General features: G+C 29.5%; 2 protein-coding genes across 6 annotated transcripts in view; one reads left to right on the top strand and one right to left on the bottom strand.

Moving 5' to 3' along the window:
• Window positions 1-15612, bottom strand: part of LOC115890765 (syntaxin-1A) — a 98475-nt gene that overhangs the window by 9080 nt on the left and 73783 nt on the right. For 2 of the 5 annotated variants that reach the window (XR_004051698.1, XR_004051699.1), the window contains exons 9-10: window positions 5852-6002; window positions 4181-4317 (exon numbers count right to left, since the gene is read on the bottom strand). The exons of 1 other annotated variant lie outside the window; for it this stretch is intronic. Coding sequence is in view for 2 of the 4 variants with exons in the window: in XM_030911090.1 (XP_030766950.1) it covers window positions 4243-4317 (75 nt within the window). In the remaining 2 variants the exon portion in view is untranslated. Of the gene's footprint in view, window positions 1-4125; window positions 4318-5851; window positions 6003-15612 lie in introns of those variants that run through there. 2 more of the 5 variants (XM_030911090.1, XM_030911089.1) reach the window with 2 other exon arrangements.
• Window positions 9429-12844, top strand: LOC115890764. The gene is made up of 7 exons (XM_030911087.1): window positions 9429-9615; window positions 9680-9863; window positions 9935-10268; window positions 11090-11241; window positions 11342-11534; window positions 11636-11819; window positions 11869-12844. The coding sequence occupies exons 2-7, from the start codon at window positions 9851-9853 to the stop codon at window positions 12040-12042; spliced, it is 1050 nt and encodes a 349-aa protein (XP_030766947.1). The 5' UTR covers window positions 9429-9615; window positions 9680-9850; the 3' UTR covers window positions 12043-12844.

Genomic DNA, 15612 nt, shown 5'->3' with positions numbered 1-15612 from the left:
TCCAGCAAATGACTAGACTCCTTTTAAAGTTTATAAAAATTACTCATTTACTACGCATATATAAATATCTAAATTACTCTATTAATTGATCTTTCCTACTCACTTTATTTATTTATTTTTATTCTCTACGTTCTGCCAATAGTTCATTAAAGTCCATTTTATTCTCAACCGCGAAATATATTTTTATTAAATTTAATTTTATATTAAAAATATAATATTGTACAACAGGTGAATTCCCATCCACAAAATTTTATATTGTGTGTTGTATTACAACATATTATGTCCCGTTTTTTTTTATATGGAATAATGTGTGTAAATACAACACACAACATTTTCTTTATAGACGCAGACACACCCTTAATGCACAGGATATTATACAAAATATTAAATTATCTCGAGAAAGATTTAGAAAAGTTAAATTAAGACAATCTCATGAGGATCTCATTTATTATTTAAAGTATTCTGCTAATTATATTATGACAAACAAAATAAGTTTTTTTAAGAAACATCTTGCATTTTCATTGCTAAGAAAAGACCAAGCGTATAGAAAGCTTCAAGCTTAAAAAACCACTGTATTTATTTATTTTAATCATTTTTTAGTTTGTTTTTATGTCTCTTTTCCAAGACGAAAAATGTATAATATATAATTCTAAAATATTATTGCTAAGGCGTTTGATATATTTATACCATACAAAAACGAAGCTATCATTCAACGAGATATAATATTGTATGTTGAGTTATACGAATTTTTCGTATACCTTGTGGAGGATAAATCTATAATCTCCATATTGTAAAATTGCAACATAGTTTGTATAACCTCAAATCTTTAAAATATCCACAATGAGGTTTGTTTAGTTTGGTATCTATAACACACTAAAACACTTTTTTTGATACCAATATTAATATCAAGAAAATATTTTTACTGTATTACAGAAATTTTTATATTCTTCAATATGATAGCCACAATAAAAAATTTAAGAAATGTTTGACATTTCTTATTCACTGGCTCTTAAGTAGATTTTTTTTCACAAATTGACAACAAGCACTTCAGTTTTATTTGAAATTTTGGAAGAAAGTGTTTTTATAGTTAAAAATAAGAAATAGAACTCATTAAGACATAACAATATAGGGAGTATAATTATTATTTTTTCTTTCACACAAAGAAGAGTTTAATTTTGTAACTGACAGTTATTTTTTTATAAAACTCATATTTGTTTCTTAATATTATTTTATGTTGCAATTAGTTTTGTTATTTTAATGCCTTTCTCTAACCCAATCTGAATAAATTAATTAGTTGTAATGTCGCCATATAGAAAATACTGGTTGAAACAATAACAACAAAAAAAAATCCTGCAAAAATCGAAAAAATGTACAATAATTTTAATAAACATCGTTCAAATTATACAAAAAAAATCATAATATTTACAAAATAAAGAAAACCCCTAGTCTAGGTGTCAGTATTTTTCTTATCAATACGTAATAAATTATATTTACTGATATTTATATTTACATAGAAGATTTATTTGAATGAAATGGCCGATTATCACATACAATTAATTATTTTTTATTATTTTTATTACATGGAACAACTAGTGGTGCTTTTTTTAAATTAATGAAGAATTATGAAATTATTAAAAAAAAATACAATAAATTCAATTAATTTGGCTATAAAATTACATTTTAAATAAAATTTTGCTCTAGTTCAGTTATCAAATTTTGCTTCACAGTGAAAATCGTTTTTCCAGTGAAATATACCGGTGTTTCAAAAAACATGCCCGTGAGAGATTTATCACGTAAAAATAAGATTTATTTTTTATATTGGCATTATATTAACATTAAATAAGCGAATTATATCGACCATATTAGTATCTCTTTGTACTTAGTACTCTTTGAAAATTTGTTACATTTTTAAAATAATCTAAAATGTCAATATTCCATGGGTATAGTGATAAATGAGGTCTAAATTATAAGAAAATGCTACTTCTACAAAAACTTGAAGAGATAGGTAAAAAATGGTATAATACAATTGGATAGACAATTAAATTGTGCATCTGATTCTCGTAAAATATACAGGGTGTTCCATTTAAATTAAACAAGTTATTGGCGTTTAAAGCTAGTAATTATTTAATAAAAAATTTTAGACACCCTGTATAAGGTAGTATTTCGTTTATTATTGCAACACAATATCTGATCAATAAATAAACTTCAGTAATTATTTAGTATTAAAAACTTAGATACCCTTGGAGAAATGAAGCCTTAAAATTTTTACTGCAATTTTTAAACAATGAAACACAATTTTATAGACGAGTGTTCTCAATAAACCCTTAAAGAAAAAAATAAGTTAAAATACAACTTTATGCCATACCAATAATATGTATTTACTTATAATTAAATGACTCATACAAAAGATCTATCTACGTTAACCTCTAGGGTTTTGGCAGTTACTTCGAAAACGTCTACGAACAAACCTAAACAACAAAATCTGTATCACTTCAGGTACAGTAACTATAAGTACACCCTGTTTATAAAAAAAAACATAATCGGTGAGGAAGAGTTCCAGCCTAAACGACTCTCCCTCACGCTAATATTCCTCACTAAATCGGCCATTTCACCTTACACGTTCTCGAAAGAGCTACTAAACTCTAACAATTTTTATTTTTTTATTTGTCCGGAAACCACTGTACAGGGTGGGTCAAATTCGACGCTTTTAAATGGAAACACCCTTTTCTATAGGAGATAGACAAAAACTAATATCGGTGTCTGGAGCTCAATTTTTGTCAAAAACATGATGGTGAAAACCGCATATCGATATCTGTTACCGTTTCGGAGTTACGGGGTGTTTTTCAAAAATATGCATTTTTAATAAATCGCTGTAACTTTTTTGCTATGGAAAATTTTGTATTTTTATGAAAACATTTCCAAAGTACCTTTTTACGTAGAATTTAATGGTTTAAGTATAATTTTTTTTAAAATTAATGATTTAAGAATTATTAACAGAAAATTTGATTTTTTATATGGGACACCCTGTATATTTTAAGTTTATTGAAAATAATTTAAAATTACCTTTACAAAAATATAACACACTTGATATTTTGCTCGATTCCTCTTCGAGATATAAAGTATATAAAAATTTGCCCGCTTTAAATGAGTAGGCTTTGAAAGGCACCGGCTATAATGCAAAAAATTCAAGCTGTGAGCATCAATTAAAACGAAAATAATATTTGTTATGAGAGATGCAGAATTTTATAACAATTTAAAATATATTTAACCAACATCAACACATTTAAACTATATCTAATAACAATAAATATAAATAGCAAACCAAGTCATGAGATTTTGCTACAGGTGTTCGACATATCGACCGTCTTCTGTTATGGACAGACGGGGCAGTTTTTGAACATTTCTCGCGGAATTCATTAACTCAGTAGGGGTGAAAGATACCCTCTCATAACTGCTAAGTATTTCTAGTTCTTGTCTAGATTATACGGAAGAAGGAACCTTTATTCTTCTGCAAATATATCCATAGGATTAGATCCATGGGCACTAAGTCAGGCGGCCTCGACGGCCAACGGCTGAGTCTTGGTTAGTTATTCAATTATTCTTGAAATTAGTTGCAAAAATTTGCTGATAGCTTCAGCGTTCAGAGGCGGTGCGTCGTCTTGCTGGAAAAATATGTTTTCGAGTTCCATTAAGGGCATATCATCAATAAGGGGTCCAAAGCCTATACTAGTTAAAAGTGGCGAACTTTTAAAAATTCTGTATTTCGAAGGGGATTATAACAAAATATCAAGTGTGCTATATTTTTGGAAAAGTAATTTTAAATTCTTTACAGTTAATTAAAAATATAGAGGGTGTCCCAAATAAAAAAATCAATTTTTCTGTTGATAACTCTTAAATTATCAATTTTAAAAAAATTATACTTAAACCATTAAATTCTACGTAAAAAGGTGCTTTGGAAATGTTTTCATAGAAATAAAAATTTTCCATAGCAAAAAAGTTACAGCGATTTGTTAAAAATGCACATTTTTGAAAAACACCCCGTAACTCCGAAACGGTAAAAGATATTGATGTGCGGTTTTCACCATCACGTTTTTGATGAAAATTGAGGTCCAGACACCGATATTGGTTTTCGTCTATCTCCTATAGAAAAGGGTGTTTCCATTTAAAAGCGTCGAATCTGACCCACCCTGTACAGAGGTGTGAATATATTGCAAATTTTTATCGAGAGGTCCCTCACTAGTCCTAAAGCGTTGTGGATAAAATTATTATTAGAATGACGAGAAGGACTACTAGGCAAATGATAATGAAGATCTTTTTCTGGAAAAAAAAATAAATCGAAATAATATCGGGAACGATATGGGGGAGAGCGGGGTTCTAACTTAACGAACTAAATCCAGACCGATGATGCTTTGAATTTATAAGTGTTTTTTTTATAATTAAAACATACGAGGCACTATCAAACATGATAGGTTGATATTAGATTAATTCAATATGAGAAAATGAAATATGTTTTTTAGGTTCACAATCAATTATAGTGTTTTATCTTACATATCATAGTCTGTCCAACAAAAGGATACATGACGGTGACAGTTGTGTCTTGTTATTTTATTTCACAGGTAAATTGTACAAGGTTAGTTTTGGGTAGAGATTTCCGTATGTAAGAAGAGTACAATGCGTTTATAATGTACTGAACAAAGAGAGGGCAGTAAAAACGTTGCCAAACGTATGAAATAAACCGAGAAACTACGCACATTGCTAAGAGACGTAGAAGGGGATATAGCAGATTCGTCGCGGTCGACCGGTACAACATGTGTTCAGCTTCACGATTTAATTACGTCTCGTGATACTTGTTTATTTTTTAACGAGTAGTTGTAATTTTCCCTATAACTTATAATTTTTTAAGTGCAAGTTAGAAACACTTGCACTTTTGGTAAAAATAAGTGAAATTAAGTTGGTGTTCGACAGTGGTCGCGCTATTAGAACTCTTCTGAATTCAAAAATCGATATATCGAAATCTTTATAAATAAAAAATGTACACGATTGCTGAAAATCGTTATGCACTAAAAGTAAATGCATGGGGCTTTTAAAATTTTTGAATGGAAAAAAACCTATCGAATTTTTCTTATTTAAATATCTTGTAAAAAATCCGAACTTCGAAATAATAAAAAAAGAAGTTTCAATATCTATAATGTGGTTCTTGATTAGATCATCGCGTGTTATGTGTTAAAAAACTGAGTTTTCAAATTATCGCGATTACTGACGTTTTCTCGTTATAAAAAAATGGATACTCTAACGATATCCTTATAATTCCATTTCAGATGATATCTAGTTATTTTTTGAAAAAAAAGTCTTCTAAAAAGACGTCTAGAGATTGACCTCGCCAAAATTATTATCGATAGACATTCCCCAGACGGCGTTTTTTTTTCGATCACGTAGGCTAGGAGATTTTTGGATTCGTTGGACAGACATTAGTAATGTTGCGATTGACTAAAACCAAATAAATATTTATACAGGATGTTTTAATACAATATGAGAAAAACTTTAAAAGGAGCAATGTCGAAAATTTGTAATTAACGTAAAGAAAATAGGTTGGAAAATTTATCAGTAATTTTTAAATTTTATTCTGAATTTTTTTTTTACTATTTTTGTGAAAAAAAAATTGGGAACATTTAGAAGAAAAAATCTGTGTAATGGTTACCTTTGAGCCCAATATTAAAAAAAATACGCTATATTTTTACTACCTACCTCTTAAAGTTTTTCACCATTTTTTTGTAACTCCTGTGCATATCATAGCGCCTCTATGTTTTACTTATTTCTCTGAGTAACTAAACTAATTTAAAATATTATTTACCATGTTTCCATAAAATTAAAAATTTGTTCCCATACAACAATACGAACTACGATAAAAAATACTGTTCACTGTATTGTTTGAGCATAAAGAGATGTTTAATTTTAAAAATTATGATGTTCCACTGTAAACTTTAGAATAGCATAGGAAATATCTAAAAAAACAAAAATAAATATTTTATAGTGAATTTAGGGTGTGATTAAACAATAGACAACGTCACAGTAAGCCTAGAAATTTTATTTTATATTTATTTTGTAATAAAATTATATTAAAAATAAGTTATTGATACTGTCAACATTTCCATGCCTGCTATGACATCATGTTCATTCAATCACAAGTTATTTTCACATTATACAGAGTGAGTCTTAAAATAAGTACAAATATTTTTAGGAACACGATTATGAAGTTCTTCTCGCAATTTTTTTTTAGTTTTTAGTCAAATAACATAATTTCTTAATAATATAGCAACATAGGTAGTAGATTAAATTTACAAAAAAGAAAATCCAGAAAAGATCCAGAAATCAAAATTTAAGCGATTTATCGAGATCTATCAGCCCGTATATAAAATATTTGCACTTATTTAAGACTCACCCTGTATAGTCACAATATATTTTTTAACAAAATTGATTATATACTTAAATTTAACAATTATTTTTACTAGATGTTAGTAATAATAAAATTATATGCAGCAAATCTACAAAAATATAAACAAACAATGCTGTATAAAACCGGTCTGGATTTAGTTCTGGTTCAAAAGCAATATACTAGCGTAACTGACGAAAAAAACAACATGAAATCAACGAAAAAACATTCGGCATTTTCCGAAAATGGATAAATCTATTACCCTGTTTGGATTGAAACAGCAAAAATAAACTTTATACGTGTATAAAGGGATACGTACGCGTATTTAATAAAAGGGACTTTTCCAAAGAGTTATCCATTTTCGATTAATCAAATGAATTGGTTTCCAAAAAAAAGACGAAAAAAAAACCACACCAACAAAGCCGGTATTGAATTGAGACTTCTGGCGATTTGGTGTTTTGTTTGAGCAGATAATAAATTATTCAAAGCTACGCTGGTCTTTCAAAAAGGATTAGAATTTGTGAATAACAGAATAAAATGAAATCGATATATTATTTTCTGTCTATGAAATTTTAATATCAAGAAGGTTTAAAAGAAACAAGGAAATATTTTATTGTAAAACATTGATGTACAACTTAACAAGTATAGCTAGAGACGTGAGATATATAAAATAACGCGCTACCGGTCCTATCCTCAAGTCTCTTCCTATATTTGTACAACTGTACAGGGTGTCCCACTAAGAATAGCTCTCGGCTGTATCTCGGAAAGTATTAGTCGTAGAGCTTGCGGAAAAAAATATTTATAACTAAAGAGAGCATGAGAAATTGCTGGAAATTATTTTCAAGTTTGTAGAGCGGCCGCTAGAGGGTGCAACTGCTATTAAAAATAAGAAGTTTTACACAATTTTGCCTAGATAACGTATACTATAAATAATAGATTCATAATCTTCAGTAATTTTTGCATATTTTTTGTTAGAACCATTTTCCCCGATCTGCTAAAATAAAGTGGTGGGGGAAGGTTAGATCTGTTTTTATTAAAATGTTAATAACTCCGGACTGGTTGATCGGAATTCAACAAGTGAGGGCTCGTTTAAAAGAGCGTTTCTTACTCTATATTATGCCATATAAACAATAAAAATAAGCTTTTGACCGTAGACGCTAGGGGGCGCTGTCTTACAATTTAACAAACATTACGCGTTTTTTCGAAAAAGTTAAATGCGATAGTATATGTAATTTTAGCTGATACTAAAGAGTAATAAAAGTTTAAAAATTTAGCGAAAACCGCATCTTGATATCTTTTGTCAAACCAAAGTTATTGGCAAAATTATAATAAATACGGAAAAATAAGCCCTTAATTACCTTATCTTTCTAACAGGGTATCCCTAGCCCTCTTTATTATAACCATTCTAATAAAAATAACATAGAAAAGATTATTTCATTCAAAAAATCGACAATGTACCAGAATACCATAATACTAGGTGTACTAATTTATATTATTAATAATATAATTATATAATTATATAATATCTAATAATTAAGATATCAATGAAAGTGGCTAAGAAACGACGCCTCAGTGAATTCATAGTAGGCTCTGGAAAAAGTTGCTTTTAATGAGATAGTTGAAACTCAAAATATTATTATATCAACAATTTGATAGTCTCAGCAGCGTTTTTTATTTTTTGATTTTTTTCTAAAAATGCCTTCCTTCAAAACAAAAAAAAACGCTGCTAAGACTATTAAAATGTGGATTTAATAACTCTTTCACGTTTATACTATTACGTCAAAAGCATCTTTTTTCCAAAGCCTACCATGACTTCACTGAGGCGTCGTTTCTTATTCACTGTCATTTATATCTTAATTATTAGATATTAATACATCAGGTATATTATCGTATTCTGGTATATTGTCGATTTTAGAATAAAGCAATCGTTTCTATCTTATTTTTTATTAGAATGGTCATAATCGAGAGGGCCACTATAACCGTGTTAAAAAATAAGGTAATTAGGGGCCTATTTTTTCGTTTTTTTTTTCCTATTTTGCTAATATCTTCGGTTTGAAAGAGGATATCAAGATGCGGTTTTCGCTGACTTTTTAAGTTTTTATTACTCTTTACTATCAGCTAAAATTATATATACTATCGCATTTTTTTTGAAAAAACGCGCAATGTTTGTTAAATTGTAAGACAGCGCCCCCTAGCGTCTACATTCAAAAGCTTATTATAATTTTTTATACGCTATAATATAGAATAGGAAACGCTCTTATAAACGAGCCCCTGTTTGTTAGATTTCATTCATCCAGTCCGGAGTTATTAATGTTTAAATAGAAACAGAATAACCTTCCCCCACCACTTTATTTTGGCAGATAAGGGAAAATGGTTCAAACAAAAAATATGCAAAATTTACTAAAGAGTAGGAATCTATTACTTATAGTATCCGTTAACTAGTCAAAATTGTGTAAAAACTCATTTTTATTTTTAATAGCAGTTGCGCCCTCTAGCGGCCGCTATATAAACTTGAAAATAATTTCCAACAATTTCTCATGCTCTCTTTAGCTATAAATATTTTTTTCCGCAAGCTCTACGACTAATACTTTCCGAGATACAGCCGAGAGCTATTCTTAGAGGGACACCCTGTACAAAAAAAACTCGAATCTAGATACTGTTCAATTCGTGAGGTTTGGAACTTTCGTCACAGATTGTCATTCTCTCTCTTATCCATGTTTATCACATGAAATGGAAATTTTGTGTCAAAAACGTAAGTCCATTATATTGATTACATCGTACGATTATTTTATTCTTTTTATATACTGATCACATGCTGATCACTATTATTACGGATAAAATATTTACGTCCTATGTCCGATAAGCACGAATAGAAAGGACAAACATCGTGTTTGTATTACCCGCCTTACGAATTGAACAATACGGAACGCCGACTGTCAAAGTTGTCGTTAAATTTAACAGCTCCGATAGTTTCCCGTAAAATTTTTCAAAAGGATTTTTATCACTTTTTGATATTTTTGTGGGAGATTTTCTGTGTTTACTGAGTTATTTGTGATTTAATTTGTGTTTAAAATGCCGTCCCGTTTTAGTGAAAACGAACAACGGCTCATATTAAAAGTTATCCAGTATTTCAAACTCGAAAAAATGCTGGAAAACCCCTTTTGCCTGTGTCGGCTGTTTACGATGTAATTGGACAACTATCAAGTTAATATTTTTTAACTAAATCGAAAATATTCACGTGTTTTATAGAGAGCATCGGAGGCTTTAGGAATTTCACGCACGACTGTGCAAAGAATCAGTTCTAGAGGAATCGTGAAAGATGAAGAACAAAAAGCAGCAACAAGTCACAGAATTGCTTTGTCCCGTGGAATTCCTGCTTATAAGATACATGAACATACAATTAGAACACGTATTTATTCAATGTATGCTGCAGGTAGGCTACAATAAATTTATTATTGTTTAATATTATATGTATCTAATTTTTCACTGTATGGGATTATATAGGGGAACATATTACATTACAAACTTTGCAAGCAAACCTTCAAAACATTGATGATGTTCAGTTGTCTCTGACTATGTTGGGGAAAGGACTTAAATATTTGCAGTTTAGATGGCAAAGTTGCAAGCATTCTAACAGGAAGTATTTAATGGAGCAGCCATATATTGCACAGAAGAGACTGCAATTTTTACGACAATATAAAGAAAATCAAATCTCTGATTGTTCTTTCAGACCAGTATTTCTTGATGAAACCTGGATTTACAGTAAGGGTGGATTTAGAAAGAGCTGGCAAGATGGCAGTCTACAAACAGTTCGTAAAACATCTGGAGAAGGAGTAAGGTACATGTTTTTTACATATTCATTGGTTCACTTATAGGTCAGTTAGAAGGGAACAAATAGAGATACAAACAATAATATATGATAACTGTTAAGTTGTTTCTAGTAAGTAACATATGAGCCATGCACTGCACAACTCAGTTAACTCCACTTTTAAAAATTTTTAAATTTAAGTGTAAAACCAATTGTAATATTCAAACAGTTTTCCAAAAAATAGACAAATAGACAAATAATAACCTCTGATGTTTGGAAAATGTTAAGTTATTAATATACCAACTGGATTTACACTTAAATTTAAAATTTTTCAAAATGTATTGTTCATCACTTAGACAAGGAAAGGGGGGGACGGGCATTACCAGTAGAAATTTTGTGATGGAAAATCGCTAGGCTCCATGCCAAGGCCGTTTGTGAAAAGTGATTCCTAGTTCTTTCTCTCATTACAGATCTTAGAATTGTAAGCACAACAAAACACCATACTTAAATAATAATTATTTCAAGTCTTTAAAAAGCTTTTTACAGCACAAAATACAAAAAAACACACAATTTTTAGGAGCCAATCACAAAATTTGATATTGGCCGTAGATGTCGATTACGCGTCCCCTCTCTTTGCTTGTCTAAGGTGCATGAGCAGTAAACAGCTGATATAACGATAATGTTTCTAACCTAAAGAGTGAATGCAAAGAAAAACATAAAACGTTACATCTGCATAGCAACAAGTGTGCACCAATAAATGCATGGGATTATATCGATTACATTGTAGTTTAACTGTAAAGAAATGTACCTTGTACTTCATTTTTGGGTATGTATGATAGTGATTTTTTAAGGTATATTGTATTGCATGCTGGGTCAGAAGATGGATTTGTGGAGAATGCTAGCTTAGTTTTCAAATCAGGCACTAAATCGGGTGATTACCATGATTCAATGAACTCGGCAAATTTTGAAAAGTGGTTTGAAGAACAATTAATTCCAAATTTAGGTGATAATTCACAATAAGCTCTTAGGAATTATATTATGATTTTTTTAAAATTATATTATGTTTAATGGGAAAATCTAATATTGTCTAATCTAAAATTTAGATGAACCATCTCTGATTATAATGGATAATGCTCCATACCACAGTACCCTTTTCGAGAGAACTCCAAATCAGAGTTGGAGTAAGGAATCCCTGATTAATTTCTTGCAAGAAAAGGGAATCCAATCACCACCTCTGGCAATGAAAGATCAGGTTTGGAATATTGTCAAGCAGAATGTTGCACCTAAGAAATACAAGTAAGTCAACAAACAGTCTTATTACTTTGACATGAATGCAATTGTATATGCGATATGTTGATTTAACATTATAACTTTATTCCATTGCATTTATTTGGCAGACTGGACGAATTAGCCAATGAGAAAGGACATCGTGTGTTGAGACTTCCTCCATATCATTGTCAGTACAATCCCATCGAAATGGTATGGTCAGAATGCAAGCGCTACTATGATGCCAAGATTAGTGCCATTCATCCTGTTACAAGTGATGCAGTATTAGGTCTTTGGAAAGAAGCACTTGAGAAGGTAGATTACATGTGGTTTAGATTATTTTATATTAAAAGTTTTATTTTAGGTTACACCAGAGAAATGGAAGAATTATATCAGACATACCAATAGCATAATCGATAAAGCCTGGGCCCAAGAACAACTGATTGATGCCTCCGATATTCTACCTGTAATTATCGACACGAATGATTCCGATTCAGATGAGGACAATTATTTAACTGAGGGAGAAGAAAGTGTGTAGTGTTTAGTGTCTAGTATTATTTTTCATACATATTGTTTTATGTTGTACAGTGTGAGTCAGTGACAGAGTAAAGAGTAAATTTAATTAGTAAATTAATTTTAAATATAGAGGGGACTCCAAAAAGTGAGGCAGATATATATTATAAATAATGTTATATACCTAGAACTAATAGTTTTCTTAATATTTATTTAAAAAAATGTGTTATGCCAGCACCGACATGGTAGTGGCATTGTGTAAAAACTTTTCTATGCTAATCACTGGTATGAAAGTATTTACATATTGCCACTACCATGCCAGTGCTGGCATACCAGTTAAATTGGCGATAGCTACAGTATATAATAAATCAACAATCAATCTTTATATACAAAGGTTATAGAATTTTGGGCAGAATCTAAATATAAAATAAAAAATTATTGTATTGGGTGTTACATTAAAAAAATATTATATCTGCCACACTTTTTGGAGTCCCCTCTTATTTAAAATTAATTTTAAATTGTGTACCTGATAGCACAGGATCAGGTTGCAGGATTATTAAGCTCATAATGTAATTAAAATATAATTTTTATATATATTTGTGAATAGGGTAATACACTTTTAACGGGATGCCAATCAAAAAATGGCCACAAATAGGGGTTGCCACAGTTCGAAGTCGTTCCTACTACTTTATCCGGGTCTGGCAACAGTGAGTCAGGCATCTGTTGCTCCTATAATAAAAAAAATTGTATGAATGCAAACTGAAAGTATGTATTAGGAAGTATTTCATGAAAATATTTTAACTTCTACAGGGTGGGTCAAAAAAGTAAGCGAATCGGAATGATTTTTTTAAATGGACACACCACATATATTATTGCATTTTGGTTCTTTTCTGATCACTTTACATAATCCTAAGATACTATTAAATATGTTTTATTAGTTTCAGAGCTATTAGGTACTAAATAAATAAATAAAAATACTTCAGCCTTTTTATAACACAAAATGTTAAAAATACTTTTTAAAAATACAAAGGAATGTCGGTACTACTTTGCTATAAATATCGTAATCTTAAACCATACAGGGTGTTCAAAATCCTATGCTAAACTTTCTAAAATATAAAATAGTTGTTCTTCCCTTTTTTAATGGACCACTCTGTATATTATGTGTTGTTGATGAGGAATTAAAAAATGCACATTTTTGTATTTAAAGAGTATTTAAAATCTTTAGCGGTTCTATTTAAAATAAAGCAAAAGAAAAACTGTTTTATATTTTAGAAAGTTTGGCATAGAATTTTAGCACCCTGTATGATTTAAGATTACGATATTTATAGCAAATTAAGTAAAGAATAAATATAGTAAACACCTAATATAGTTTTGATTTCAGGACATTTCTTGTATTTAAAAAAGAAAAGGCTGAAATATTCTTTTTATTTATTTAGTAATTGTTCTGAAACTAACAAAACATATTTAATAATATCTTAGGATTATGTAAAGTGATCAGAAAGGAAGCCAAAAATGTAATAAAAATAATCCCAATTTCACTCAATTTTGGAGCCACCCGTAGAAGTTAAACTATTTTCGACAAATACATCCTAATATATACTTTCAGTTTGCACTCATATAACATTCCTAAGTTGCGGCCACTTTTTCATTGGCACCCTGTTAAAAGTGTATTCACCTATTCATAAATATATTTAAAAAATTAGGATTTGATTATCTACATGATGAACGTAATAATCCCGCAGCCAATCTTAGACTATGATCATTCTCTAAAATTATTCAATTTAATTTTTTTTTTTTGTTAGTCTCGAAACAAATAAGATAATGGACTTTATCGTTGACACACCCTGTATCTTAAGATTTATATATTAATATAATATATATTTACTATAATGTCTAGTGGTATATTTTTTGTACTGTATATATTATGTTATGTATTATGAGTCATATTCTTGTATTGTCTGTTGTATTTTTTTGTACTTATCAGGTTTTTATTGTACATTTGGGGTTTTTTTCAGAAATATATAATTCTATATTCTGTTTTCTCCCATTTCAAGAGTTTTTTGCACATCCAGAATATCTGGCTGACATTATGTTATATTGCCAACACATCTATTTTTGATCTTAGCTTTTTATCTTCACTACACTTTATCTAAATACAGTAAACATAATTTTAATATGTAGTGTTTCAAATTTTAGTAGAATCTAATTTTTAGACATAGAATAAATTTTTAGTAGAATGATTGTAAAGAACAATGATGAACATGATTTTTAATCATTTCTATTATTATTAACTATTAACTTATTAATACTTTTCTTGTGGTTCTAGAAAACTTTTTTCAGAATAAATTTGTAGTTCTTTTCATAAAATTAATAATATTTTTTTATTTATAAACTAAAATAAATATTTACAGCTTACATTGTAGATATAGTGCAAAAGCCAAATTTAACGTTAACGGTGTAACGCTAACATGAATACAATAGCTCCCTACTAATAGCGATAGCACCTTAAATGTTTACATCTATGGATCAATTCAGGAAATACGTGAAAACCAATATGGCGCCGAAAAAGATGACGAAAGTGCCAAAGTTCCCGAATTGAAATATATATCAGTTCTCTAGTTTTTAGTTCTCTAGAGAGAACTAAAAACAAGCTTATTGAGATGAGTTTAAGAGTTTAGTTTGTCAGATAGAAACACCAAATACTAGTTTTGGAATAAACTTAATAATGTATTCTTTACTTTAATTTATTCATAGTGGAATAATTTTTTCACTTGTTGGCGGAAAGACATTTAAAGTAATATATGAGAAAATGCGAATCAGGGATCATACAGTTATGAAAATTTTTCAAAAAACACAAAATACTAGTTTTGGAATAAACTTAATCTCTAGAGAGAACTAAAAGAAGAAAAAGAGAACTAGAGTTCTCTTTTTCAATTTGAAATACATATACTCAGCGAGCCTATATACGAAAAGTATAAAATTACCATTTTTTATAAACTGAAATGCCTTTTTTATGATCAGATTTAAGGCTACTCAACTCAAAAATAGAATATATATCCTCCTAAAAAACATCCTTCTATCAATTTTTTTCCAATAAAGGAACAAAAAAACCTACATCTTTTCCTTAATATCGAGACTGAATGTTTTTTAGTATTCGACAAAAAGATCGTCAGAAGTCTAAATCCATATTTCTAAATTACATTCTGGACCAAGGAGATCTGAGTGTAGTGAAAAAAAGTATTACGTGAAATAAAAAATAAAGGGAAGAGTTGGTGTAGTATTGGATTTTAAAGAAAAAAAAATGGTGATGGCTTCAGACTACTATAGTATGAAGGGTCATTCTTTAAAAAAAGGAATATTTTAGTGTCTTTGACATTTTTTTTCTCTCTATAATTTGGTTGAAAAAAATGTACTGCCAGATTTTTTTAGTTAATTATTCCTTTAAATGTCATATATGATAGAGACTCAAGAACAAATGTTAAATTTTATTGTCACACTTAGACGATAGGACAAGGTAGACGGGCAAAGGGCCCTAGGGTGGGGATCCTTAACAGTTCTGTCCGCCGATTCATTTGACACATTTGGATTTGATTTG

This window comes from Sitophilus oryzae, unplaced genomic scaffold (assembly GCF_002938485.1).
Source record: "Sitophilus oryzae breed Bouriz unplaced genomic scaffold, Soryzae_2.0 scaffold_910_pilon_pilon, whole genome shotgun sequence".
NCBI classification, from domain to species: domain Eukaryota; kingdom Metazoa; phylum Arthropoda; class Insecta; order Coleoptera; family Curculionidae; genus Sitophilus; species Sitophilus oryzae.
This window is presented reverse-complemented; position numbering and strand designations above follow the sequence as displayed.

What these genes read in the sequence shown, in the direction of transcription:
- LOC115890764 (XM_030911087.1), top strand. An exon ending in ACATCTGGAGAAGGAGTAAG is followed by an intron (nt 10,269 to 11,089) that starts GTACATGTTTTT and finishes TGATTTTTTAAG; the next exon opens with GTATATTGTATTGCATGCTG. An exon ending in GTTGCACCTAAGAAATACAA is followed by an intron (nt 11,535 to 11,635) that starts GTAAGTCAACAA and finishes TTTATTTGGCAG; the next exon opens with ACTGGACGAATTAGCCAATG.